This window comes from Choloepus didactylus, chromosome 2 (genome assembly GCF_015220235.1).
Source record: "Choloepus didactylus isolate mChoDid1 chromosome 2, mChoDid1.pri, whole genome shotgun sequence".
Lineage (NCBI taxonomy): Eukaryota > Metazoa > Chordata > Mammalia > Pilosa > Megalonychidae > Choloepus > Choloepus didactylus.
In genome coordinates, this window is record NC_051308.1 from 98,952,470 (window position 1) to 98,979,588 (window position 27,119).

General features: G+C 38.4%; 1 protein-coding gene across 5 annotated transcripts in view; it reads left to right on the forward strand.

Annotated features, from left to right (window-relative positions):
• TMCO1 (transmembrane and coiled-coil domains 1) overlaps nucleotides 1-27,119 on the forward strand; it is a 111,762-nt gene that overhangs the window by 38,887 nt on the left and 45,756 nt on the right. For 4 of the 5 annotated variants that reach the window (XM_037825455.1, XM_037825451.1, XM_037825454.1 and 1 more), the window contains exon 6: nucleotides 18,924-19,068. In XM_037825455.1, coding sequence (XP_037681383.1) covers nucleotides 18,924-19,068 — 145 coding nt within the window. Of the gene's footprint in view, nucleotides 1-18,923; nucleotides 19,069-19,823; nucleotides 19,883-27,119 lie in introns of those variants that run through there. The other variant, XM_037825452.1, reaches the window with a different exon arrangement.

Consider the following 27,119-nt stretch of genomic DNA (forward strand, 5'->3'; position numbering starts at 1 on the left):
CCATCCTTGCATGCCTGGAATGAACCCCACTTGGTCATGGTGTATGATTTTTTTAATGTGTCTTTGGATTCGATTTGCAAGTATTTTTTTGAGGATTTTTGCATCTATATTCATTAAGGAGATTGGCCGGTAGTTTTCCTTTTTTGTAGTATCTTTGCCTGGTTTTGGTATTAGATTGATGTTAGCTTCATAAAATGAGTTAGGTAGTGTTCCATTTTCTTCAATGTTTTGAAAGAGTTTGAGTAAGATGGGTGTCAGTTCTTTCTGGAAAGTTTGGTAGAATTCCCCTGTGAAGCCATCTGGCCCTGGGCATTTATTTGTGGGAAGCTTTTTTGATGACTGATTGGATCTCTTTGCTTGTGATGGGTTGGTTGAGGTCTTCTATTTCTTCTCTGGTCAGTCTAGGTTGTTCATATGTTTCCAGGAAATTGTCCATTTCTTCTACATTATCCAGTTTGTTGCCATACAGTTGTTCATAATATCCTCTTATAATTTTTTTTAATTTCTTCAGGATCTGCAGTTATGTCACCTTTTTCATTCATTATTTTGTTTATATGGGTCTTCTCTCTCTTTGATTTTGTCAGTCTAGCTAGGGGCTTGTCAATCTTGTTGATCTTCTCAAAGAACCAACTTTTTTTTTTTTTTTTTTTTTTTTTTTTTTTAAAATCATCATTTTATTGAGATATATTCACATACCACGCAGTCATACAAAACAAATTGTACTTTCGATTGTTTACAGTACCATTACATAGTTGTACATTCATCACCTAAATCAATCCCTGACACCTTCATTAGCACACACACAAAAATAACAAGAATAATAATTAGAGTGAAAAAGAGCAATTGAAGTAAAAAAGAACACTGGGTACCTTTGTCTGTCTGTGTCCCTCCCCTACTTTTCTACACATCCATCCATAAACTAGACAAAGTGGTGTTTGGTCCTTATGGCTTTCCCAATCCCATTGTCACCCCTCATAAGCTACATTTTTATACAACTGAAAGAACCAACTTTTGGTGATATTTATCCTCTCTATTGTTTTTTTGTTCTCTATGTCATTTATTTCTGCTTTAATCCTTGTTATTTCTTTTCTTCTACTTGGTTTAGGATTGGTTTGCTGTTCATTTTCTAGCTTCTTCAGTTGATCCATTAGTTCTTTGATTTTGGCTCTTTCTTCCTTTTTAATATATGCGTTTAGTGCTGTAAATTTCCCCCTCAGCACTGCTTTTGCTGCATCCCATAGGTTTTGGTATGCTGTGTTCTCATTTTCATTCGTCTCTATATATTTAGCAATTTCTCTTGCTATTTCTTCTTTAACCCACTGATTGTTTAGGAGTGTGTTGTTTAACCTCCAGGTATTTGTGAATTTTCTAAGTCTCTGATGGTTATTGACTTCTAATTGTATTCCATTGTGGTCAGAGAATGTGCTTTGAATAATTTCAATCTTTTTAAATTTATTGAGGCTTGTTTTATGTCCCAGCATATGATCTATTCTGGAGAAAGTTCCATGAGCACTAGAAAAGTATGTGTATCCTGGTGATTTGGGATGTAATGTCCTGTATCTGTCTGTTAAATCTAATTCATTTATCAGATTGTTTAGGTTTTCAATTTCCTTATTGGTCTTCTGTCTGGTTGATCTATCTATAGGAGAGAGTGATGTGTTGAAGTCTCCCACAATTATTGTGGAAACATCAATTGCTTCCTTTAGTTTTGCCAGTGTTTCTCTCATGTATTTTGTGGCTCCTTGATTGGGTGCATAGACATTTACGATTGTTATTTCTTCTTGCTGAATTGCCCCTTTTATTAGTATGTAGTGGCCTTCTTTGTCTCTCAAAACATCCCTGCATTTGAAGTCTATTTTATCTGAGATTAATATTGCTACACCTGCTTTCTTTTGGCTGTAGCTTGCATGAAATATTTTTTTCCATCCTTTCACTTTCAGTTTCTTTGTGTCCCTGTGTCTAAGATGAGTCTCTTGTATGCAACATATTGATGGTTCATTTTTTTTGATCCATTCTGCGAATCTATATCTTTTAATTGGGGAGTTTAATCCATTTACATTCAACGTTATAACCATGAAGGCATTTCTTGAATCAGCCATCTTATTCTTTGGTTTATGTTTGTCATATTTTTCCCCTCTGTCTATTAATATCCTTTATTGTACCCATACCGAATCTCTTTAGTACTGAACCTTTCTCCAAGTCTCTCTGTCCTTTCTTTGTTTCTCTGTCTGTAGGGCTCCCTTTAGTATCTCCAGTAGGTCAGGTCTCTTGTTAGCAAATTCTCTCAGTATGTGTTTGTCTGTGAAAAATTTAAGCTCTCCCTCAAATTTGAAGGAGAGCTTTGCTGGATAAAGTATTCTTGGCTGGAAATTTTTCTCACTCAGAATTTTAAATATATCGTGCCACTGCCTTCTTGCCTCCATGGTGGCTGCTGAGTAGTCACTACTTAGTCTTATGCTGTTTCCTTTGTATGTGTTCAAATGCTTTTCTCTTGCTGCTTTCAGAACTTGCTCCTTCTCTTCTGTGTTTGACAGTGTGATCAGTATATGTCTCGGAGTGGGTTTATTTGGATTTATTCTATTTGGAGTTCGCTGAGCATTTATGATTTGTGTATTTATGTTGTTTAGAAGATTTGGGAAGTTTTCCCCAACAATTTCTTTGAATACTCTTCCTAGACTTTTACCCTTTTCTTCCCCTTCTGGGACACCAATGAGTCTTATATTCGGACGTTTCATATTATCTATCATATCCCTGAGGTCCATTTCGATTTTTTGAATTTTTTTCCCCATTCTTTCTTTTATGCTTTCATTTTCCATTCTGTCATCTTCCAGGTCACTGATTCGTTGTTCAACTTCCTCTAGTCTTGTACTATGAGTGTCCAGAATCTTTTTAATTTGGTCAACAGTTTCTTTAATTTCCATAAGATCATCCATTTTTTTATTTAGTCTTGCAGTGTCTTCTTTATGCTCTTCTAGGATCTTCTTGATTTCCTTTGTATCCCGTACTATGGTCTCATTGTTCATCTTTAGTTCTTTGAGTAGCTGCTCTAGGTGCTGTGTCTCTTCTGAGCTTTTGATTTGGGTGCTTGGGCTTGGGTTATCCATATCATCTGGTTTTTTCATATGCTTTATAATTTTCTGTTGTTTTTGGCTTCGTGGCATTTGCTGAACTTGATAGGGTTCTTTTAGGATGTGTAGACCAATTGAAGTCCTTTTCTCTAATTTATCAGATCTACAGCTTCGTGGAGTACACTTTCTCTAACTAACCAGCAGGTGGCGTCCACGAGCCACCTGTTCTCCACAAGCCAGTTCTCTCCTGCTTAGCCTTTTTGGTGAGTGGGGGAGTGAGTCTTGTGGGGTCCAAATGGTGTACCAAGCTTGCGTGTGTAGTTGGTGTTGCCTGCCCTGTATATGGGGCGTGTTTCTGGGCAGTCAGGCAGGGGGAGTGGCCCTAACAATCAAATCTCCCTGGTGATCCTAGAGTTTTAAAGCTGCTGCAATAGTCTAATCCTTCAGTTCAGTCCTGCCACAGTTTGTCTCTGCCACTGACCCTCAAGACCTTGGTATTGGCATATGGCTCCTGAGACGTGCAAGTGGGCCCTTCTTCCAGGCCGTGCACCCCAGGTCCTCTGTTGAGGGATGACTGTGCTATGTCACAGGTGAGTGCCGTCCCCCCAGGGCAGTTCTGGGCTGCTGGGCTGTGTAGGGAGGCTCCCAGTCTGCTGAAATGATGGCTGAATGGGGTTTTGTTAATTCACACTGCTCTACCTTCCCAACTCTGGGACAATCAGGTGAGGTTGCAGGGAAGGCTAATGTCCACACCCAGTTTTGTGGTGTGTGCCTGTTATTTGAAGCACTTCCGTCTCACTGGGTTGTCTGGGGCAGCTCTGGGCTGTGGGGCTGGCGATGGGCAAGAGTGTTTCCTGTCCACCAGGATGATGGCTGTGACCGGACACCCCCCTTTTCTTGGAAAGTTGTGTTTAGTGAATTTTCTCAGCCACTGGATTATTGTTTTTTGTCTCAGAGCTCTCTTAGTTCTGCTCTTGACTTGACCTGCCCAAATTGCAAGTCTTTGAAGCTTTCTGTATTGGGCTTCTTAGAGTAATTGTTTTAGAAAAAGAAAAAAGGATTAAAAAAAAAAAAAAAGGGCCCTCCTCAGAGATCTAATGGGTTATTGAAATGCTAAGAGACAAAGCAACCAGGGCCATTAAGGAAAGGTCCACAGGGCAGAGAGATCAGCTTTTCTTCGGGATTTGCATATGCGCCTCAGGGCCTCAGCTCAGGCTTGAGCTCTGCCCTTCCCCTTTCTATGTTCACCAGAACTCCAAAAATCCTCCCCTTTTATTTTGTAGTTTTTCGTGTTGTTTTTTTTCTCTATGCCTGTCTCCTCTCTGCTGGGCTGGCTGCTCTCAGATTCTCTGGTGTCTGGTCTCAGTCTATCTATGGTTGGAGTTTGGATCAGTAGAATGAGTTTCCGATAAGGGCTGCCACTGCAGTTCTCCCTTCTCCTTCCCAGAGCTGACAGCCCCTCCTCCCACGGGACTGAGCCTGGCAGGGAGGGGCGCGGGTCCCCTGGTCGCAAAAACTTACAGATTTCGCTGATCTCAGCAGTTCCACATTTTCATGAGTGTTGTATGAAGTATGCCCAAAGTCAGATTGCTCTGTGGTGTCCAGTCCACGCAGTTCCTGGCTTTCTACCTACTTTCCTGGAGGAGTAACTAAAACATACAGCTCACCAGTCCGCCATCTTGCCCTGCCTCCCAAAGCCATGTTTTAATCCAGTCTTGTGGGGGCAGAGTTAGTAATCTTTTTTATTAGGGTGTGATCTCTTGATTGAATATTTCCATGGATATTTGGCCCCACCCATTCAGGGTAAGTCTTGATTAGTTTATTGGAGTCCTTTAAAGGGAGCTCACACATATTGCAGCTGAGAGGGACATTTTGGAGAGAAGCTAACAGCTGACAGTTAGAGATGCTTGGAGACATTCAGAGATACTTGCTCAGAGTTTGCTTTGGAGAAACTAAGAGAGGACCCCCAACATTTAGATGCACAGGAGCTGAAAAAGCTAAGAGAGACAAGCCCAGAGACATTTTGGAGAAAGCCATTGTGAAACCAGAACCCCAGAGCAAAGATTCAGCAGACAGCAGCCATGTGCCTTTCCAGCTAACAGAGGTTTTCCAGATGCCATCGGCCGTTCTTCAGTGAGGGTATCCTCTTGTTGATGCATTAATTTGGACACTTTTACGACCTTAGGACTGTAAATTTGTAACCAAATAAATCCCCTATATAAAAGCTAATCATTTTGATATTTTGCATAAAGGCAGCATTAGCAAACTGGAACACCTGGATATATAAAGCACTGTTGCAATTCAACAACAAAAAAGGAAACAACTGAATTTAAAAAATGGGCAGATGATTTGAATAGACATTTCTCAAAAGAAGATATATAAATGGCCAGTGAGCACCTGAAAACATTCTCAACCTCATTAGCCATCATGTAAATGCGATCAAAACACAATGAGATGAGGGGGGCAGAGCAAGATGGGGGCAGAGAGAGGTGTGGAATTTAATTAGTCCTCTAGAGCAACTAGTAAATAACCAAGAACAACTAGTAAATAATCTGGAACAACTGTTGGGAGACTTCTGTGAATTGTCACACATCATACACTAGCCTGGAAAGGGTGGAACGGCTCAGATCCACAAACTTGGAGCTGAGTCCTCTCCCCCCTCAGATTGGGTAGGCTGAACTGAAACACTGCCATGTGGAAAAAAAGAAACAGATTACAGGGAAAGTAACTCAACCAAGCTCCAGTTGCAGTTTTAATTGACAAATTTGGACTACTGAATACAAGCTACAAGCACTGATAATCAGAGCAGGAAGGGAAGTAGGTTCCTTCCAGCAGGGAAGAGGCAGGGCTGATGGGAAAAAAGCACGTAAATAAGTAAAAACAAAGACTTTTGGAGACCGCTGAGCTCAGAATAGTGGAAGACAGCTGTGTCCCAAGAAAACTGAGGGGCTGGGGACTGGCTCTGAAAAGGGGCTTTTGCTCTTCTTCCATTTTTTTTCTTTCTTTCTAAGCAGCCCATTAGAGAAAGCCTCAGGCATCTTCATTTCTGTGTTGACCCAGGTGTGCCAGTTTGAGTGTATTGTGTCCCCCAAATGCCATTATCTTTGTAGTCTTGTGTGGGGCAGAAGTTTTGGTGATGGTTGGATTTGCTTGGAATGTGCCCCACCCAGCTGTGGGCAATGATTCTGATGAGATGTTCTCATGGAGGCGTGGCCCCACCCTTTCGGGGTGGGCCTTGATCGGTGGAGTTACATAAATGAGCTGACTCGGGGGGAAGAAGAGAGTGCAGCTGGGAGTGATGTTTTGAAGAGAAGCAAGCTTGCTGGAGAGGAACGTCCTGGGAGAAAGCCGTTTTGAGGCCGGAGCTTTGGAGCAGATGCCAGCTGCCTTCCTAGCTAACAGAGGTTTTCCGGAGGCCATTGGCCATCCTCCGGTGAGGGTACCCGATTGCTGATGTGTTGCCTTGGACGCTTTGTGGCCTTAAGACTGTAACTGTGTAGCGAAATAAATCCCTGTTTTATAAAAGCCAATCCATCTCTGGTGTTTTGCATTCTGCAGCATTAGCAAACTAAGACACCAGGCAAAGGTGGAGTTAACAGAGCCAGATAGACGAAAGAGGAATTCAAATGGAGAAGAAACTCCCTAGGGGATGTATCTTCCCTAAGAATAGAGGATTGGGACCCACTCAAGTGGTGGCCCTCCCTCAGAGAATTCAGACCCCAGGGCCTGGGGGAAAACAAACTTACAAAACAGAAATATTTTAAGCTTGGCTTCTGACACTCTTGGCCCCTCACCAGGTGTGCTGGCTTGGATGTAATATGTCCCCCAAAACACCATGTTCTTTGATGCAGTCTTGTGGGGGCAGATGTATTTAGTCTTGGTTAGATTGGAACCTTTGAATTAGGTTGTTTCCATGGAGATGTGATCCACCCAACTGTGAGTGACACCTTTGGTTTGGGTGTGACCTCTGATTGAATGTTTCCATGGAGGTGTGGCCCTGCCCATTCAGCATGGGCCTTGATTAGTTCACTGGAGTCTTACAAAGGCGCTCACAAACAGAAGGACTTCAGAGCAGCTGCAGCTAAGAGGACAAAATGCCCCAAGAGCAACATTTTGGAGAACACCATTTTGAAACGCCACCTGGGAGCAAGCGGACACCAGTCATGTGCCTTCCTAGCTAACAAAGGTTTTCCGGATGCCAATGGCCATCCTTCAGTGAAGGTACCCAATTGTTGATGCCTTACCTTGGACTTTATGGCCTTCAGACTGTAACTTTGTAACCAAATAACCCTCTATAAAAGCCAATCCATTTCTGGTGTTTTGCGTAACAGCACCATTAGCAAACTGGAACACCAGGTCAAGGTCCACTGTGAATTAAAGGGATCGCACCTCTTTACACCAGTGGAGTGCTGCCGGCTGACAGGTGCCACCTGCTGGGCTGGCTAGGGAAAGCACAGAGTCTAGAGGCCTCACAGGAATGTCTGTCAACCTTCTAGGACTCACCCTCAGGGAAACCTAATACTGAATACACAGCCTCCTCTTGAGACCTGAGCCCCTCTGGTCTGGGAAAATCTGATTGGAGCAATCAAGGAAACCAGATGCCTAGACCACAGAAAATGAAAAATCACACTAGGAAAAACGAAGATATGGCCCAAAGGAACAAACTTACGCTTCAACTGAGATAAAGGAATTGAAAGAACTAATTATTAATCAAACAAGTCTCCTAAATCAATTAAAAAATCTATCCAAAAATCGGTTCAATGAGTTGAGGCTAGATATGGCAAAAGAGATGAAGTATATACAGAAGACATTGTGAGAACACAAGGAAGAAATCGAAAGTTTGTTAAAACAATTGGCAGAACTTATGGGAATGAAAAGCACAACACAAGAGATGGACACGGTGATGACATACAGCAGCAGATTTCAAGAGGCAGAAGAAAAGATTCATGAACTGGAGAACAGGACATCTGAAACCCTACACGTAAAAGAACAGATGGGGAAAAGAATGGAGAAATATGAGCAATATAACAGGGAACTGAATGACAACATGAAGCTCATGGGTGTCCTGGAAGGGGAAGAGAAGAGAAAAGGGGCAGAGGCAATAATGGAGGAAATAGTCACTGAAAATTTCCCATCCCTTATGAAAGACATAAAATTACAGATCCAAGAAGTGCAGCAAACTCCAAAACAGAATAGATCTGAATAGACTTACTCTAAGACAATAATCAGATTATCAAATGTCAAAGACAGAATTCTGGAAGCAGCAAGAGAAAAGCGATCCATCACATACAAAGGGAAATCAATAAGACTATGTGCAGATTTCTCAGAAGAAACCGTGAAGGTGAGAAGGCAGTGGTATAATGTATTGAAGATACTGAAAGAGAAAAACCACCAGCCAAGAATTTTATATCTGGCGAAACTGTCCTTTAAATTTGAGAGAGAGTTCAGAATATTCTCAGACAACCAGACAGTTAGAGAGTTTGTGAACAAGATAACCTGCTCTACAGGAAGTACTAAAGGGAGCACTACAGATAGATAGGAAAAGACAGGAGAATTTCATTCTGCTTGTAAAGAACTCCAGTAATAGGATTAAGACCCATCCTCATTCAGTTGGGCCATTCCTTAACTGAGGTAACTTCATCAAAAGGTCCTTATTTAAAAAGGCCCTTGTCAAATAGGTTCACACCAACAGAAATAGATAAGAGTATGTTTTTCTGCTGTGCATACCTCCAAGCTACCACAGATCCCATCCAGGATCATGTATGCATTTAATTTTCATTGTTTAGTTGTTCTTCCTTCTTTTGTTTTTTGTTTTTTTTGAAGGAATGTATATTCAACATAAACTCTATTTGCAGCCATGCCCAACCTTACCATTAAGTGGTTTTAATCACATTCACAATGTTACAGTACCCTCACCACCTTCCATTACCAAAACTCTCCCATCTCATGAAATAGAAACCCTACTGCCCTCCTCCCATATGCATTAACTCCCCATTCTCCCTGCCTGCTGTCCCTGGCAACTTATACTCTGCCTCTATGAGCTTGCAGATTCTCTGATATTTTCTTTGTAGTTGCTACAGGGCTTAAATTTAAAATCCTAAAACTATAACAATCTCATTACAATCAGCAGTATGCATAAACTATGTTCCCATACCCTTCAACACCCCCGCCACTATTACATATATCTTATCAAAAGCTACATGTTTATACATTATGAGTCCAAAACCACTGATTTATCATTACATTTTATGCATTTGCCTTTTAGATTCATAGGAAGTAAAAAGTGAAGTTACAAACTAAAAATAAAATAGTCCTGGCATTTATATTTACCCATGTGGTTACCGCCACAAGGAGATCTTTATTTCTTCATACACCTCTAATCTCTTATCTATTGTCCTTTCCTTTCAACCTGCAGAGCTTTCTTTAGCCTCTCCTGTAGGGCCAGTCTAGTGGCGATGAACTTCCTCCATTCATTCATTCATTCATTCATTCATTCATTTATTTATTTATTTATTGTCTAGGAATGTGTTCATCTCTTCCTCATTTTTGAAAGATAGTATTTCCAGGTATAGAATTCTTGGTTGGCAGTTTTTTGTTTTCAGCAGTTTAGAGATGTCATTCTACTGCCTTGTTGCCTCCATGGTTTCTCATGAGTAATTGGCACTTAATCTTGTTGAGGCTGCCTTATGTATGGCACGTTGCTTCTCTCTAGAGGCTTTCAGTATTCTCTCCTTATCTTTGGTATTTGACAGTTTGACTATAACACACCATGGTATGGGTCTGTTTGGGTTTATCCTTTTTGGAGTTTGTTGAGCATTTTGGATGTGTGTGTTTGTGTTTTTTTGTTAAATTTTGATAATTTTCAGCCATTATTTCTTTGAATTTCTCTCTGCCTCTGTTTCTCTTTCTTCTCCTTCTGGGACCCCCACAATGTTTATATTGGTACACTCCATGGTGTCCCACAGGTTCCTCAGGCTCTGTTCACTTTTCCTCATTCTTTTTGTTCCTCAGATTGGATGATTTAAATTGTCTTATCTTCAGGTTCACTGATTCTTTCTTCTGCCAGCTCCGATTTGCTGTTGAACCTCTAGGGAATTTAAAATTTTTGTAACAGTGGTCTTCAGCTCTGTTTGGTTCCTTTTCATAATTTCTATCTCTATTGATATTCTCTTTGTGTTCACCTATTGCTTTCCTGGTTTCCTTTAGTTTTTGTTCATATTTTCCTTTAGCTCTTTGAGCATATTTAGCACCATTTTTAAAAAGTCTTTAGTATGTCCTAAGTCTGGTCCTTCTAATTGATGGATTCCAATGCTTTGCTCTTTTCCTTTGCCTGGGCCATTGCTTCCTGTTTCTTTGTATATTTTGTAATCTTTTATTGAAACCTGAACATCTTGATATTTTAATATATTATAGCTGGAACTTAGACTCTGAGACATCTGTTCCTTAAGCTTGTATCCAGCTAGTGTTATGACAGAGCTCTCCTTAAATGCCAGGAGCGAACAAAAAATAAAAAAATAAAAAAAATAAAAAACAGAGGAAATCACCAACACCTTTCACATGCTTTTCATATTGACTTGTGCGGTGCTCTCCTTCAAGGCTTATCTATAAGAGAGTTATATGAGAATAGCTCCAGGCCAAACATAGGGGCCTCCCTGATTATTTCTGAGCTTGCGTCTTGTCTTTGGCATGTGCTTGTTGTCCTAGGAATTTCTCTGGTTACATGGGTACAAATGTCCTCTATTCCTTGGGAAGCAGTTTCCTGCATTCTAGGCACTGCACTATATGTCATACAGCCAGCAGTCCCTTACCCCAGGCATCCACTTGACTGCTCTCCCACAGCATTTTGTTGGAGATTTTTTGTGAGCTGCATTCTACATGCAGAGCAAGTTCTAGGACAGTGAGTCCCTCAAGTCACCACCAGACAGATTGGACTAAACACATCCTCCCATTAGGTCCACAAGGGTTACTCTGCTCCCTCCAGAAGCTGAACCAGAGACCTGCACTGGGAACAGGGGCAGCTCTGTGTTGAGCCTCTGAGGGGAATGAGGCAGGGGGGCAGTGAGGGTGCCGTGAGATCGTACTGCTATAAGTAGCCTTTTTCTTGATTCAGTATTCATACTATAATTTTTTTTTTTTTTTTTTTTTTTTTTTGAGCTTTAAGAAAGATGTTTCTGCCAGTATTTGCTGGTTGTTTAAAGGTTTGTGGAGGGACAGTATCCTGGCTTCTCACTGCAACATCTTGATTAGGATTGGCTTGGAATCTATGCTTTAATAAAAACCTCACAGTTGCTTCTGATGCCCAACCCTGGTTGATAACTGCTGACTAATATGAGTAAGTTTCACCTCGGCATGGGGTTGTCCTGCTTACATTTTCAGATCCATTTCTTGTTGAGGAGTCCTTTTTTACTCCAATCTCAGGTTGTTTACCATTTTTTTTATCTGTATCCTCCTTTTTCCCCACAGCTGGTGAGTACCTTTTTACCATTCAAAACTCAGGTCAAGGATTACTTTCTTATGAATCTTTTTCTGATTCCTTCTTTACCAGACTTATTTCTATGTCTCTGTCTAGTAGACTATAAGTTCCTCTTAGTCTTTACATGTATTAGTCTCTCTCCTCAAGTTTCAGGGGCTAGCACAGATATTTTAAGTACATAATGTTATTCCCGCTCATGTTTTCTTTGTTGTTCTGAAGTAAGAATTTGATTGCTTTTGAAACATAATCAAAATTTTCTGAATGATAATTACTAATTTCCAAGATGCAGGCATTGTTTTATAATAATACTGATGAACTAATTAAAATGGAGCCAAAAAGAGTCTGAGTCTACTTGATGAAAATGTCTTTTGCTGACTCTTAGGTCAAAGTTGTATTTTAGCCCATGATACAGCTCAGGAATCTCGTAATAAAACAAGCTAATTCCAGAAATAAATATTGAGAATTTCAATGTTTCAGTATTAACCCATCAATAGCATTGGGAAAAAATGATGCAAGATTGTGTATCCTATTGATGCGGATTTAATTTTCAGAGTCCGTGATATCTTTAATGATGGGGAAGAGAGTTGATGTTAGATTTCAATAGGGAGAAGTCTTGACTTGTGAAGTAAGTTGTGAAACATGGTAATGCGTTTTCTTGGCTTATGTTTATTATTTCCAGGTGGGAGATAATGTTAGTTAACCTTTTTAGATGTTTTTTCCAGTTTCCTGCTACTTTTCTGTGGTTAAAACTAGACTTTGGCATATAGTTTTGGTTTGAAACCATAGTTGGTTTAGTTACTCAGTGAAGCAGACAAATTTGATTAAAAGCATGAACGACACAATCAGAAGTACAGCAATGTATTTCATGTGTTTTTTTTTCCCCTTTAAATGACAACTCATTCTCATTTGCTTTTTTTCCTTTGCTTTTTCCCCCCTTCCAGTTTTCAATTTCTGTGTGTGTCCTATATGAATATTTATATTAGGTTTTGTTCAAGTTTGCTAATGCTGCTGGAATGCAAAACACCACAAATGTATTGGCTTTTATAAAGGGGGTTTATTTGGTTACACAGTTACAGTCTTAAGGCCATAAAGTGTCCAAGGTAACACATCAGCAATCGAGTACCTTCACTGGAGGGTGGCTTGATGGTCTCCGGAAAATCTCTGTTAGCTGGGAAGGCATGTGGCTGGCGTCTACTCCAAAGTTCTGGTTTCAAAATAGCTTTCTCCCAGGACGTTCCTTCTAGGCTGCAGTTCCTCAAAAATGTCACTCTCAGTTGCTCTTGTGGTGTTTGTCCTCTCTTAGCTTCTTCAGAGCAAAAGTCTGCTTTCAGCGGCCTTCTTCAAACTGTCTCTCATCTGCAGCTACTCTCTCAGCTTTTGTGCGTTCTTCAACGTGTCCCTCTTGGCTGTAGCAAGCTTGCTCCTTCTGTCTGAGCTTATATAGTGCTCCAGTAATTTAATTCAGATCCACCCTGAAAGGGCAGGCCAACACCTCCATGGAAATTATCCAATAAGGGTCATCACCCACAGTTGGGTGAGGCACATCTCCATGGAAACACTCAGAGAATTACAGTCTAATTAACACTGATAGGTCTGCCCACACAAGATTACATCAAAGATAATGGGGTTTGGGGGGTCATAATACATTCAAAGTGGCACAGGTTTCATCTATTTACTTTTTTATGTTTATTCGTGTCAAAAAACTAATGCTATTTTTTGTGCTTAATACTGTGAGAGGTAAAATAAAATTGTCCAAGCCCTCCAGGTACTTATTGCCTTAAAATAGACATTTGTAAATATCCATAAAGGAAATACTAATTTACCACTTACCACTCTTTTCTATATGGAGGGCCTATAGCAACCTCTACAAAAGGGACAAATTCTATAATAATAACTCACCATCTCAGTCATGTTTTGCCTTTTTCCTGGGCTAAAGAGAACAACCTGTTTTTGGACCTCAGAGAGGTTTCTTTTTCTCTACACTGTTATTGAGACTAACATGGAACCCATTGTGTTACCTGCTAAAGTAGCAGTCATCCCTGATATTTGTCTTTCAGTGGTCCTCAGTTCTCCTTCTCACCTGGAAACCTTATCATCCCTCCCTCTTTCCCTTCCTTCCTTTGAGCAACCGTTGCATAGTCACTCTTTCCCAAATTTAATGCCATAGTTACTGAGTTATCTGTAACACTTGCTATCAATCCACTATTCCCTTAGTTTGCAGTTTCCATTCACTCTCTCCCCATGTCTGCCTAGCCATCCATCCATCCTCTTTTTAACCATCCTAGTGCCAGCTTGCATCCTAGTTTCAGCGTTCATGTTCTTTTGACCGCTCTGCCATGACCTCTTATCTTAGGTATCACAGTAGCCTCTGAACTGCTTTCCCTCCTTCAGGTATCTACTCTCTAAAATTGTTAAGTTAACCATCCTCAAAAGCCTGTCACTCATTGCCTAATAGTATCTATTACTGGTAGAATAGTAACTGTGGGCCAAGCATTGTGCTAAAAAAAACACTTTACATATATTACTCTTAATACTTTTAACAGCCTCTGAGATAAGGATTTTAATCATTATTTTATAGATGAAAATATGAGACTCTAAGATATTTAACTTGCCAGAGGTCTCAAGGCTAGTAAATGTTGAGCTGAGATTTGATCCATGTTTTCCACACTGCACACTGTTATCACCGTGCAACTCTGAGTACTACTTTAAGTTCAAACTCCTTAATTTAGCTTTTATGGCATTCTATGCTTTGGCCCCAGCCCATTTTCTGAGCTTTTTTCCTTATCACTGCCTATTACTACTCTGTTCTAACCATACTATTCACTGTTCCTAAGGCACTTGTTCTTTCACTTGAATTTTAGAATCATTCAAGTGTCAGTTTCATCTAAAATAATCCCTTTGGAATTTTGATTGAAATTGTGTTAAATTTATACGTTAATTTTGAGGTATTATTTACCTTTATAATGTTTAACCATCCCATTCAGGATCATGGTATTTCTAAGTCTACCTTTATGTACCTTTTTTAGTTTCTTTCCAAGTAAGGTTTGCATATGTTTTATATTTTCTACACGTTGCTTTCGGTATATAAGTAAATTATCAATTTTTGTGATTTTATTTTTTAACTGACCATCTGCTGAAATTCATATATTCTAGTAGGTTTTAATTTGATTCTCTGGTTTTCTAGATAGATAATCATATCACCAGGCAAATAATTTTGTCTCATCCTTTCCAAATTCCCCCCTCCTTCCCTCTCTCCCTTCCTCCTTTTCCCTCTTCTCACCCACTCTAATTCTAATTTGCATTTAATTAGAACAATCAGAAGAGGGTTAGGTACTTAATGATGAAATAGTGAACATATTTCACTAAAAATGGAAACAAATGAAGAGAATGGCTGCATGCACTATAATTCTTTGACGTTTTCAGAGAATTGAGGTTTCCAAAACTTTTTGCAAGAAAATTTGGGGAACAAAATTATTTTCCTAGTCAGCAGAGCCCCCATATGTTCTCTCTGCTGAATTTTCATAGCTCTGTCTCTTGTATAAACCGTTTAGCACTGAATGGCAGTTTCTCATGTGTTCCATAATGTCTTACGTATTTTCATTTTTTTTCAATTCTTAAAGCTCTTGAGTCAAGGGCCATTTTTTAAAAGCATCTATCTTACATGATTCTTAACAGACTTAACCATATAGTAAGTACTGAACAGATACTTGGTGATTGAATTATTAGGTAGACTTTGGACCAATAGTGAACTGCCTGATTATTTAAGCATTTCATAGGTACAAGATAAAACATCATTAGATGCTTTTTGATGACATATGTCTTACATACTTTCGAAGAAGTCAAATGGAGTATCTTCAGGAGGAAAATGATATATAAAACTTTGTTATAATCAGGTTTCTAAGAAAGACTACTACTGGCAGTAAGGAAGGCTCTTTTTTTTTTAACACAATATAAATGCTTTATTTGTAGCACAGAGGTTTCTTTTTAAGTGATTTAAAGAGATAAATATTCATTTTCACATTCTATACTGGAGTTCAGAGGTAACTGGTTTGTTAATGGATGTGCTTACTTGGGCATTCACTATAGGAAGAGAGCATGACATTCACATCAAAGAATTCAGAATATGGTATCTATCAAGGCATTAGGCTTCTGAATGCATTGTCATTTGTAAATAACAGCAAATAGCAATTCCTTTAAACATCATGAATAGACAAGGGTTATAAAAAGAAAACTGGCATGGTTAGAAATCAGATGTTGCCCATATTCCACGTATTCTGGATTATGTTTGGTATTTTTTTAATAAATGATCTTCAGTTAGGTTAGATGTTCTTAAGTATATTATTTTGCTTGTCTACTTTCTTATTCAGAACACCAGCAAATAGTTTTTTATTTGCTTATTTTATTTTCCAATACTGATGGAAATTCAAGTACTGTATTCATGTTTTTGTTCTGATGTTTGTGTCCTGTTTTCTTTAATATTATTATTGTGTCTTAGATTGTCAGCACCTAGAAATAAAAGGTTACATCTCTATTTTTATAAGCTAGCATATGAACTTACAAGTTGACATGTTTTTATTATATTGAAAGAAAGATTAGTCAATTTTTAGTATAATTTCTCTTCGGAGTTTCACTTTGATCATCTGTTTATTGTGGATTGAAATACACAGTCTCTAACATCCCTTCTAGTCTTAAAATTCATTAACATCTGGCAGATAGTTTAGAGCCTAAGGTTAGACTAAGCAAGGAAGGACTTGTGCTTCCAGGTTGCCAGAGAATTAGTAAGAGGCACTGGATATGCTCTTTATGATGCTTCTTTGGCTTCTCTTCCTGGATCATTTCTATAAAGCTAAAATCTTAGAATTGGAAGAGATCTTAAAAGTTATTCAACACATAACTTTTCTCCCAATACAGAAATTCCTCCAATAATATCTGTAGCAGATAATTTTCCATACTCTATTTAATAATTTCCAATGTTGAGAAAGCTTGATGGTTTCAGAAATAACTCATACCTTTACTGAATAGCTTTTGGGTTTTGAAAGTAATTCCTTTTACTGGATCAAAATATGCCTTCCTGGATCTCTACTCAGGAGTAGTGGTTCTGTCCTCTGGAGTAGTGGAAAGTAAGTGCACCCAGCAACACTTAAATAAGTCATCTACCTGTATTAAGCCTCTCTCTTTGCACCTTCCCTTTCTGTTTCCAGCTCTGTTCTTTATTAGGCTAAACACCAATTCACTCAGCTATTCCCTATATGATAAGTTCCTAGTCACCTGGAAAAAAACATTAAAAATAAGAATTCTTTGAAGTTTTTCCATATTTGTTGCTGGTTTAAGATCTCATACATAGTCAATATCCAGTTTTACATAATTGAATAACTTAAAGGACATAAAAGTTTTCAAGTTGGAAATAAAGAATAAAATGACTATGTAAGATAAATTTATTGGATGTGTATGTTAGGGATCGGGAAGATAAACATCTTTATTTGTTCTATCCCTTCATCTCACAATTTAACTCTACGGAAGAATAGTCAGAGTGGCATATCTAGAACAGCATACTGTATACAGGACATGATCATAAAATATTGGAACAGTTGTATTTGGCATTTTTTGTGAGCGAATGGAACTGTTTCCTCTTGGGAAAATTACTTTTGCTTTTTTGAGGTTAGTTGAAAAGAATGACAATAATTACCTCAAGCGTATCTTTAAATATTTTTGTCAAATGTAAGTAAAGTTACCTCATGATTGGGACCTTTCCCTGTGTAATTATATATGGGCATACCTCAGAGAAATTGTGGGTCCAGTTCCAGACTACCACAATAAAGCAAATAATTGTAATAAAGCAAGTCAACAAGAATTTTTTGGTTTCCGAGTGCATACAAAAGTTATGTTTACACTCTACTGTAGTGTTTTGAGTGTGTAATAGCATGTGTTAGAAAAATGGCATTGATAGACTTGCTTGATGCAGGGTTGCCACACACTTTCAATTTGTAAAATAGACAATACTGCAAAACACAAAAAACTTCCTGGGAAGGAAGTTGGAAATATTAAGTAGACAGTCATACATATAGAAGATGTCAGATTCAGTCTATTTTATATTCTTTGGAGTCCAGTAGTGTAAAAAGCTTTTTAGAACCACAGTAGTTGTTCTGGATATTCAAACTTTTTTCCCAAAAAAAGATACATTGCTGTGCCTCCCTTTCCCCCCTTCCTCTCATATAAACATTCTAAGTACCAAGTATTTTTCTGAGAGGAAATTTTCTAGCCATTTCCATTGCTATTAAAGACTTTATTTGGGTAAGTCAGCTGATGCTTTCATATTTGTCCTATTGTTATAATTAAAATAAGTATTGTTATAGTTTAAGTAAGTATCCTTACCTTTAAGCACTTTTTTAAAATAATTTTCATTATTTTCTAATTATACAACTTCTTCATAGGAAAGTATAAAAAAAGCTTATATCCCAAGCATAAACACTGTTATGTATTTTTTTCTATGTATTTTCTTCTAGTTTTTTTCTAAGCTTTTCTCTTTTAGAAAAATTTTGATAATATTTTATGTACAATTTAGTAATCTGTTTTTTTCATTCACCACAATATATTCCATGGATTCCTATTCGGAAATGTTTATTCTGTTTAATGTATGTTTGGGGGATCTTTGGGGCTTGGAAAAGAAGGTTCTTAAAATCTTAGTGGTAACCTGGTTTAGAATAGTGGCTCTCAAAATCTGGTCTGGGATCCCTGGAGCTCTCTGAGACCCTTTCAGTACAAAACTATTTTCCCAATAATTCTAAGAAGTTATTTACCTTTTCCACTCTCATTTTCTCATGAATATACTATAGAGTTTTCCAGAGGCCACATTGGAGCAGATTGAAATACTGAAGCAGCTGTGATAATCCAGCAGTTTTCTATTACACCACATATTAAAGGGATTTGTAAAAATATAGAACAATGCCTCTTTTCTCACTAAATTTTTGTTTTGTTTTGGAAAATGTAGCTATTTTTCATAAAAATATTTATGTTAACGTGTAATGGGTTTGTTGCTACTTTTTAATGAATTAGTAGATATTTTGACATTCTTAGATTTAACTTCTAATACAGTAGCTATTGGTAGATAAACAAAAGCTCTTTAGGGTCCTCAATAATTTTTCAGAGTGTAAAGGAGTCCAGGTACCAAAAACGTTGAGAATCACTTGTTTAGAAAAAAGGTAGATAGGAATCATTTAGGCTCTTCCTTACATCCTTTTTCTTCAGGTCTCTTTACCTTGTTACTCTTTCTTTGTTTTTCAGAGTTCAAGAGACAAGATCTATTTCTGTTCCAGATTCTTCTCTGAAACTAAGAAGCTTGTTAGTCTTCCAAAAATAACAATTCCTTGTTTTTTCCTTTTTAGATTTGATGGTAGAGTGGTGGCAAAGCTGCCCTTCACCCCCCTTTCCTACATCCAAGGACTGTCTCATCGAAACCTGCTGGGGGATGACACTACAGACTGTTCCTTCATTTTCCTGTATATTCTTTGTACCATGTCAATTAGACAGGTAAGTGACCTCATCCATCATTTAATACTTATATCCTTGCTCTCATACCTTAAATTAGCTTTTACTTCTGTGATATTGGAAGTGTTTATCTGATATGAATGAGATCTTTCTGTTTCCTGTTCTAGAATTCCAGTGTATCATTCTAAAGCTGTTTTAAATGTGTATAGTCAAGATGACTAATAATTAGGAATTGGAAGTAGTGATGTAACCAAACATAGTTTTCACCTCCCATTCTTAGAGGTTTCAGGTTCCTTCTTCATTACAACTATCTAATGGTACAAAGTAAAGAGTAGGTTTGGTCTTCTCAGTGTCATTTCTTCTTTATTGTAGACCAGCATCTTTTAATTCAGGAGCACAAGTAAGAAAATAATTGGTGATTTTAAATTATTCACAGTTGAGATAAAGCCAGGCTGTGCTGGTTTGAGTATATTATGTCCCCCAGAAAAGGCCATACTCTTTGATGTAATCTTGTGTGGGCAGACAGATCAGTGTTGATTAGATTATAATTCTTTGAGTGTTTCTGTGGAGATGTGCCCCACCCAACTGTGCATGATGACTCTGATTGGATAATTTCCATGGAGGTGATAGCGCACCCATTCAGGGTGGGTCTAAATTAAATCACTGGAGCCGTATAAATGAGCTGACAAATAGAAGGAACTCAGTGCAGCTGTGAGCGACATTTTGAGGAGGAGCTACAGTCAAGAGGGACACTTTGAAGAATGCAGTGGAACTGAGAGAGGAACTTCATCTTACAGAGACATTTTGGAGACAGCCTTTGAAAGCAGACTTTTGAGAGGACAAGTGCCCCAAGAGCAACTAAGAGTGACATTTTTGAGGAGCTGAAGCCTAGAGAGGAATGTCCTGGGAGAAAGCCATTTTGAAACCGGAACTTAAAGCAGACACCAGCCACGTGCCTTCCCAGCTAACAAGAGGTTTTCCGGATGCCATTGGCCATCCTCCAGTGGTACCCGATTGTTGTTGTGTTCACTTGGACACTTTGTGGCCTTAAGACTGTAACTGTGTAACCAAATAAACCCCCTTTATAAAAGCCAATCCATTTCTGGTGTTTTGCATTCTAGCAGCATTAGCAAACCAGAACACAGGCTATAGAATTTATGGATGGTCAACACAATGATCAGACATTCACAGTGAAAATGAAAGACAGTCAAGAGAAAATATAGAAGGTTTGTGAGGATCCAGAAGAGAGACAGATAACATTCAATTAGTAGAGGCAGGTTTAGGAGGAAAGGTTTAGAGAATGAAGTGGCTTTTGAGATGGAACTTTAAAAATAAAGTCTCTGGCTCAAGAGCTCTTTATATTTCAGGGCATTATTCACTTTCTGAACATACTGCCATTCAGCAGGCATTGCAGTGGGGAAGTTGGCACATGCACTGAATATGAACATGATTCCTTCCATGTTTGTTACATAGATGATTCAGAGTTATCTTATTTTTTCTTCTTCTGAATACTGTCTATGTATTTAGAAGATTTTTGGTTGTCTTGGCATGTGAAATTCAGTGGGAAATTAAGTTATAGTTTGAGGCTCACAAAGATCTTCATGATCTTCTTAATACTTTTCCCACCGCATCTGTCCTCACACGCCAACAAACAGTTGCCTAATAGTTTCCATATTACCTGTAATTATTGCCTATGTTTATCCTTCTATCTGGAATGCCTTCCACTTCCCCTTTCTGCCTAATAAATGCATCCAGATTTTAAAGCTTCTGGAACCATATTCTTACACTTGCATTGTGAAGGATAGATATAAAAGGGGTGTGAGAAGATTCAGAAATGCCAGTTCAAATACTATTACATAAATTTGGGTAGGGGCTATATTGAAGTTCTGTGCATTGGCTTTATATTATTTTTGCAACTGTCCTGTAAGTTTGAAAGTATTTCAAAATGAAAAGTTAAAAAAAAAAGGACTATTACTATAGTCTAACAAAAAATTATTTTGTTCTAAGCCAGTAACAGTGATGAGAACAATGAAGAGAAGGACAAAATTGAGGAATACATAGAAGGTATAATCATCAGAACTTAGTGATGATTTAATGTAAGGGAGAAGGGTGAAATTAAGGTAACTCCTAGGATACTGGCTTTGTTTGGTGACCAAATGGAGGGTAGTTTCATGAAGGGTTTGGGAATAGAGGAAAGAATAGGTTGGTTAAAAGACATGCTGAGTTTGAGTAATTTGTGGAGTAGCTGTGTCCAGCAGGAATTTGTACTCTGGTGTAGCTGAGGTGTATGCTACCTGTACACCTTTTGAAAATATGTCCATAATAAAGCATTTTGGCTTAACTAAAAGTGAAAACCAGATCTTTCTCTTGGTTTAGTAGAGGTCCTTTGATATTTTTAGACTGAGTAGTTAAATCTGAAATTAAAAATTATGGCTTGGGTTGAAATGTTAATAAAACACAATGACTTGCATATTTCACTTTAAACAACAAAAGAATTCTATTTTAATTACATGCAAATGTCATACTTTATTTGTGATGCTAATAATAGTCATTTTAGATGCACTATTTGCATTGCTACCTGGAAATCACCATTTGAAATGTAGACTTTTGAAAATGAAGTAAATGTTAAGAATTTTCATTTAGAAAACACCACTCAAACTGTTTTTTAAACTCCTTTCAGTTACTTCAGAAAATGTGATGAGGTATATGTCTAGCAGTTAATTTTTCCAGAAATGTAATGCTGTAATGCTCATTTACAGTAGGGTCAGCGAACTTTTTCTGTAAGGGTTTAGATAGTAATATTTTAGGCTTCGCAGGTTGTACAATCTCTGTTGCAACTACCAAACTCTGCTGTTGTAGTGTGAAAGCACCCATAAACAATATGTAAATGAATGAACATGGCTGTGTTCCAGGAAAACTTTATTTATAAAACAGACAGTGGGCCAGATTTGGTCTGAGGGCCATGATTTGCTCAACTACTGAGAACTGAAGTATGCAATATATATTATTGAGTTAAAATAGGAGACTCCATTGATCCTAGATTGGTACAGCCTGTAGAAATAAATGTTAATTGATGGACAGGATATGGAGAAATTGGAATTTTTATTTCTTGCTGGTGGAACTGTATAATGGTACAGCCATTCTGGAGGTCAGTCTGGCGGTTCCTTAGAAAACTAGATATCAAGTTACCCCTCTATCCAGCAATTTCACTTCTCAGTATATACCCAGAAGATCTGAAAGCAGTGACACGAAAAGATATTTGCCCACTGATGTTCATAGCAGCATTATTCACAATTGCCAAGAAATGGAAACAATCCAGATGACCTTCAACAGATGAGTGGATAAACAAAATGTGGTATATACACATGATGGAATACTATGTGGCAGTAAGAAGGAACAAGGCCGTGAAACATATGACAACATGGATTAATCTTGAAGACACAGTGCTGAGTGAAATAAGCCAGCCACAAAAAGAGAGAGATTGTATGTTACCACTAATGTGAACTCTGTGAACAATGTAAAATAAATATTTTATATTGTAGAATGTAGGGGACGTAGAAATAGACAGCAAGTAGTAAAGGGGGAACAATAATCTAATAAGAACAGATAAACTGTTGAAGGTAATCTTAATGTTATGGAAATACTCAGGAATGATTATGGTTTGCAAATTTCTTTGGGTAGGGTAGGAACGTGTTGAAAGCCGTGTAGTTAATTTAGGTTATTTTCTTATTCCTTTGTTTTGTTTGAATTTTTTTAAAATTTTTTGATAAAGTAAAAGAAAGCTATTGCATAAAAAAATTAGCTTCATTGTAGGTTATTTTAGTTTATTTGAATTTTCTTATGCCTTTGTTTGATTATGGTTTGTTAATTTTCTTGGAGTGTGGAAGGAACATGTTGGAAGCAATGTAGTTATTTCAGATTATTTTTCTTATTCCTTTGGTTGTGGTTTGTTAATTTTCTTGGGGTATGGTAGGAACATGTTGGAAGCAATGTAGTTATTTTAGATTATTTTTCTTATTCCTTTGTTTGGTTGTGGTTTGTTAATTTTCTTGGAGTATGGTAGGAACAAGTTGGAAGCTAAGTAGTTATTTTAGGTTATTTGTTTTTCTTAACCCTTTGCTTTTATTTTGTTTGAAATGTTGTGGGGTTTTTTTGTTTGTTTGTTTGTTTTAATTCTTTTTTTTAAATTTTATTTTGAAATAAATTCAAACTTACAGGAACAGTTGCAAAAACAATACAAACCCCATACACAGAATTCCAGTATACCCTGATCCCCTCCCCCGATACCCCAATCTACCTTTAACATCCTGTCATGCCACCATTTCTTTTTTTCCCTCCCTATCATCCATCATCTGTTGCTCTGTCTTCTGAACATATGAGAGCAAGCTGCACACATCCTTGAACAAACAATGTAATCCACATATACCTTTCCCATGAAGAAGAACATTCTTTTATCCATTCCCATTAAGCGCAGCTAAGAAGTTCAGGAAATTCAACATTGATACAAAGCTTAGATTCTATATTTCCTTTTTTTTTTTTTTCTTATGTCCCAACTGTGTCCCTTTGAGTTGTCTATTTAGACTCTTGTTTTTTTTTCAATTGTGGAAACATGCAGCCTTAATCTTCCCATTCCAACCCCTCCCTAGCATTCCATTAGTGGGATTAATCACATTTAGAATGTTGCAATGCTATCACCTTCCACCATCCATTACTAGAAATTTCCCTTCACCCCAAACAGAAACCCTACACTCATTTCTTATCTCCCCATTGCCCCTTCCCCCACTTCTCATAACCCATACTCTACTTTTCCTCTCTATGGTCATATTCTCTGATACTTTCTTTGTGTTTACCGTGGGGCTTAAATTTAACCTCTTGAAACTGTAACAATCTTGTTTTTCTTTGATACCAACTTAACTTCAGTAGGACATGTAAACTATGTTCCTGTACTCCTCTATTCCCAACCTTTATGTAGTTCTTGTCAAAAATTACATATTTTACATTGAGTCCAAAACCACTGATTTATCATTACACTTTATGTCTTTTAGATCCTGTAGGAAGTAAATAGTGGAGTTACAAATCAAAATGCAGTAGTATTGGTATTTATATTTACCATGTGATCTTTACTGGAAATCTTTATTTCTTCATGTGGTTTCAGTCAATTGTTTAGTATCCCTTTCTTTCAACCTGCTCAGTTCCCTATAGCATTTCTTATAGGACTGATCTGGTGATGAAGTCCCTCAGCTTTTGATTATCCAGGAATGTTTTCATCTCCCTCTTGTTTTTACCCTCCAGGTGTTTGTGAATTCTCCAAGTCTCTGATGGTTATTGACTTCTATTTGTATTCTATTGTGGTCAGACAATGTGCTTTGAATATATTCAATTTTTTTTTTTAATTTATTGAGGCTTGTTTTATGTCCCAGCATATGGTCTATTCTGGAGAAAGATCCGTGATCACTAGAGAAGAATGTGTGTCCTGGTGACCTGGGGTGTAATGTTCTATATATGTCTGTTAAATTTCTCTGTATCTCTCTCTCCTTTCTTTGTTTCTCTTTCAGTAGGGCTTCCTTTAGGATCTGAAGTAGGGCAGGTCTTTTATTAGCAAAATCTTTCAGCATTTATTTGTCTGTGAAAACTTTAAGCTCTCCCTCAAATTTGAAGGAGAGTTTTGCTGGATAAAGTATTCTTGGTTGGAAATTTTTCTCTCAGAATTTTAAATATGTCATGCCACTGCCTTCTCACCTCCATGGTGGCCACTGAGTAGTCACTACTTAGTCTTATGTTGTTTCCTTTGTATGTGGTGAATTGCTTTCCTCTTGCTGCTTTCAGAACTTTCTCCTTCTCTTCAGTATTTGGCAGTCTGGTCAGAATATGTCTTGGAGTGGGTTTATTTGGACTTATTCTATTTGGAGTTCACTGGGCATTTATGCTTTGTGTATTTATACTGTGGAGAAGATTTGGGAAGTTTTCCCCAACAACTTATTTGTATACTCTTTCTTGACATTTACCCTTCTCTTCCCCTTCTGGGACACCAGTGATTCTTAAATTTGGACGTTTTATTTTATCTATCATATCCCTGAGATCCATTTCAATTTTTTTGATTTTTTTTCCCCATTCTTTCTTTTGTTCTTTCATTTCCCATTCTGTGGTCCTCGAGGACACCGAGTCATTGTTCAGCTTCCTCTAATCTTGTATTATGAGTATCCAGAGTCTTTTTAATTTGGCCAACAGTTTCTTTTATTTCAATAAGATCTTCTATTTTTTTATTTACTCTTGCAATTTCTTCTTTATGCTCTTCTCGGCTCTTCTTTCTGTCCTTTATGTCCTGTGCCATTCTCTTCTTCATGTCCTTTATATCCTGTGCCATGCTCTCGTTGTTTGTCTTTAATTATTTGATTAATTGCACCAAGTACTGTGTCTCTTCTGTTGTTTTGATTTGGGTGTTTGGGTTTGGGTTATCCATATCATCTGGTTTTATCATATGCTTTAAGATTTTCTGTTGTTTTTGGCCTCTTGGCATTTGCTTTACTTGATAGGGTTCTTTCTGGATATAAAAAGTACCGATCTCTAATTTGTCAGATCTACAGCTTGGTGGCGTACACTTTCTCTAACTAGCCAGCAGATAGCATCCGCAAGTCACCTATTCCCCTCAAGTCAGTTCTCCCCAACTTTGTCTTGGTGGTGTGTGGGGATCTGGTTCTTGTGGGGTTCAATTGGTGCACTAAGTTTGGGTGTGTTGTTGGTGCTGTCTGCCCTGAATTTGGGGCGTGTGTCTGGGTGGTTAGGGAGGCAGGGCAGCTTTAATAATCAAACCTCCCAGGTGTTCCTGGAGATTTAAGGCTGTTGCAAGAGTCTAAGCCTTCATTTCAGTCTTGCCACAGATTGTCTCTGCTGCTGACCTACAAGTCCTTGGTGTTGGCATAGGGTCCCTGGGATTACCAAGTGAGTCCCCCTTCCCAGCCACGCTCTTCCAGGACCTCTGCTGAGGGAAGGCTGTGCCACGTCGCAAGTGCGTGCCGGCCCTCCAGGGAAGCCCTGGGCCTCTGGGCCATGCAGGGGCATTCCCAGCCCGCTGTGAAGATGGTTGAATGGAGCGTGTTAATTTCCCCCTTTTCTCCCAGCTCTGCCTTCCATGCTCTGGGACAATTAGCTGTGGGTGCACTAAATGCCACTGTCATGGCCAGTATTGTGGTGTGTGCGTGGTACTGTGGGAGACACTCTCCGTCACACTGGGTTTCTTGGCACAGCTCTGGGCTATTGCTCCGTCCCCAGGTAGGAGCGTTCCTAGCCCCCCGGGGAGATGGCTGCAAGGGGCGCGGTTTCTTTCTCCTTTTGGCTCCCCTCTGCCCCCCTGGCCCTGAAGCAGTCAACAGCAGGCTATCCTCCACGACAGACACCGAGAGGTTGGCACAGCGCACTCCTGCTGTGCTTCACTGTGTGGTTCTCACCATTGTTAACTGCAGCTGCTCCTGGGTTTTTTGTTTGTTTGTTTGTTTTTTAAAAAGAACTAGTCTGTCTCCAAACACCAACCCACAGTTTCCCTATACTGCTGTGCGGCTGCTGGACTTTCAGCCGGCTCACTCACTCGTTTCAGAATGCATACTCCCGGTTTCACCAAATGCACGGTCCCTGTGGATTTAGCAGACCTTGTCCAGCTGATGCATTGCTGCAACTGGTGTTCTCGGTCATTTTCTGGCTTTTATCTAGTATTTTTCACGGAAGTGTTTTTTTGCTCTGTCTCACCTAACTGCCATCTTAGGTTCTCTCTGTTTTAATTTTTTGATAAATAAAATTAAAAAATGATAATTAAATACAGAAATGTGGTGGGGGAGGGCAGGCAGGACAAAACACAAAACGATTCAATGTGTTTGGTTTTAGCCAAAGAGGATATGTACTAATTGTTTTGATTTTTGGTTGTCCAGTGCTATGCACTGATATTAAAAACATGAAAATATATGAGCTATTGTATTGTATTGCTAATGTAAAACTTTTATTTGAAGGAGTTATTCTTTTGGTATACGGTTATTTTTTCCAAGATCAAGGTTGAGTTCTAACTTGTTGCAGCATCCTGAGTGATGGTCCTCTTAGATAATTAT